This window comes from Ruditapes philippinarum, unplaced genomic scaffold (genome assembly GCF_026571515.1).
Source record: "Ruditapes philippinarum isolate M1 unplaced genomic scaffold, ASM2657151v2 ctg2384_1_1_1_1, whole genome shotgun sequence".
Lineage (NCBI taxonomy): Eukaryota > Metazoa > Mollusca > Bivalvia > Venerida > Veneridae > Ruditapes > Ruditapes philippinarum.
Genome location: NW_026866794.1, coordinates 128,886 through 131,293, shown reverse-complemented (window position 1 = coordinate 131,293; position 2,408 = coordinate 128,886). Strand labels below are relative to the sequence as shown.

Here is a 2,408-nt window from a genome sequence, read left to right as displayed (position 1 = left end):
ATATAAATTTTTAGTTTTATATTTACTCACGTCAAGGGAGATAACTAAAGTTTAGCAACAGCGTCTTTTTCTGTTACTATTCGTCTTTTTCCGTCACTATTCGGCAAGGTACGCACGTATTCGGCACTGAAGCGTATCTGTACATTTAACAAATAAATAAAGTTTAAGCCATGTCTAAGGTCAGGTGATAGTGAGTCATAAAATTTTAATGTTTACCTATTTTGAAATACCTACGTCATTTGACTATGAGGTCTCACGTGAGCGGTAAGCTATATAAGGATATGTAAACAGTCGATTTTAAACAGTTTAAAAATACGGAAAATATACTATTTGGTAAAGCAAAAATGTCTGGTAAGAAACAGTTTTGTTCTCTAAACTGGTTATTTTTGACATAATCATTTTTGCTAAATATACTTAAGATTCCTTAAGTTCGTTTGGAAACGTTGTAATATTATAAATATGGACGTCTTCAAATCTTCAAACAATTTTAACGATTTAATTTTCAATGAAATAGCTTGTTTATGTTGTTTGAAATTTTACAGGTCAAGAAAAGTCGATCTGAAAAGTATGAATACTTTAACTATCCAACCTTATTATAATAGATATTAATTGTTCAACTTCATGCAATTCCTAATCGTTTTCTTTCAGAAAAGAATCGTGTTTGTCCTGAATACGAAGCACCGCCCCCGTACTCAAAGGACGTGCCACCTCCGTACCCGAAGAACGTGCAAGCGTTTCAACAGCCGACAGTTGTAGTAGACGGCGCGTCGACTTTCCATGGCGGAGCTCGGTTTAATGAATTTGCAAAACCTTACATACCTGTAAGTAAACTATTTCGACAGAGATTTCATTCATTATACCATTGCATTTGTCTATCTTTTACTTAAAGGCCCCATTATGTCCCAGAAATGCTTTGATATTTTTTACTCAAATAACTTTTTTTTTGTATATTTTTTATTAAGTTTCCAAAAACCTTCAACTGAACAATCTTTTCTTCTGTTGCTTTTTTTTTGCAATTATAACAGTTATAGTGATTTAGAATTTCGTGTGGAAATCAAAATACTACTTTATTTACATTAATTTTGCTACCCATGTGACAAACGATTTCACATTAATACAACTTTTTTAGGTCACAAGCATTTACCATAAAAAGTACACATACATACGGGTATATTACGTTGAAATATGATTTTCCCCCAAAACAGCCGTTAGAAATCAAGTGTTATGTACAAAGTTGGATTTAAACGCGCTAGCTTGGAACTGTACACCCGATCTTTCACCTTTGTTCTTGATTCAATATGATCTATGTTGTAAGTTAAGAACACATTTTATTATTAAATCATTTGTTCTGGACATATTTGATCAGTAATTTTAATGCCATTATAATTTTAATCTTTCTTCTTTTTTCAATTTGAAAAACCCTGCTTTTTTAATGAAATAAACACAACTTGGAACGGTTTTAACGGAATATTAAATATTTTACAGCCCCCACCCCCGGGATGTTTGCCAAATCATCTTCAACAGCTGCAGATGGAACGTGGTCAGTTTGAAGTTGTGATAACAAATCCAAGAACATTTAATCAGCATTTCCATGGAATAGTCAGCTAAAAATATTTATACTGACCTACATCTGTTTGAATTTAGTCAGTCTTGATTCAATGAGCTTAAAAAGTGGAAAATATGGATAACATTTGGAAAAATAACGATACTACCCGTTTTAAAGAAACTTTGATTCATTCGACGCAGTTTTGGGGGTTTCCCAAATTTCCCCTGGGATCTTTGTCTTATGGAAAACGCCTCTTCCCGAGGACCCGGCTTTTACCCCTGCATCCGCACGTTGGGAAAATATGATTAATTGGGATCTTAAAAAGTTTTAAATTTTTTTGTATAAATCTCTTCTAACAATTTAAAATGTGAATCAAGTAAACTTTAACATGATTCCTTGCGAGAAAGAGAAAGCTGGAAAGTGCATTTTTGGTATGCAATGATGGATAAACTATAAATTATGTCATAATCTGTGAATGTGAATTTGTTTAATATAACCTACATTTCTTTTATAATATTAATTATAGTATGTGATTATTGTTTTAATAAAAAAAAATGTATCTGAAAAATATATTGTGCGTTTGTTTTATTCCTTTAAAGGATTTAGTTTTCAATAAATAGCTCCTTTATGTTGTGTGACCTGTACTGTTACTTTATTCCTTGAGGCTATCACCGTACTTAATTCGAGATAAGAAGTATTTGACAGGCCTATCACCGCGGATGGGTGACGTATACTATAAACTTTACACAGGACTGAGTCGTCACTAGTGACTTTAGACTGTAGCATTTACTTTATTCCCTGAATATATTACCGTGCTTAGTTCGAGATAAGAACTATAAGACAGGCCTATCACCGTGGATTG

General features: G+C 32.7%; 1 protein-coding gene across 1 annotated transcript; it reads left to right on the top strand.

The window, feature by feature from the left end:
- Nucleotides 1–217: 217 nt before the first annotated feature.
- Nucleotides 218–1,680, top strand: LOC132733746 (uncharacterized). The gene is made up of 3 exons (XM_060720425.1): nucleotides 218–351; nucleotides 649–821; nucleotides 1,486–1,680. The coding sequence occupies exons 1-3, from the start codon at nucleotides 345–347 to the stop codon at nucleotides 1,606–1,608; spliced, it is 303 nt and encodes a 100-aa protein (XP_060576408.1). The 5' UTR covers nucleotides 218–344; the 3' UTR covers nucleotides 1,609–1,680.
- The last annotated feature ends 728 nt before the right edge of the window (nucleotides 1,681–2,408 follow it).

Excerpts from the sequence above, each read along its gene's own strand:
- LOC132733746 (XM_060720425.1), top strand. Across the intron at positions 822-1,485 it reads TTGCAAAACCTTACATACCT|CCCCCACCCCCGGGATGTTT; the intron begins GTAAGTAAACTA and ends AATATTTTACAG.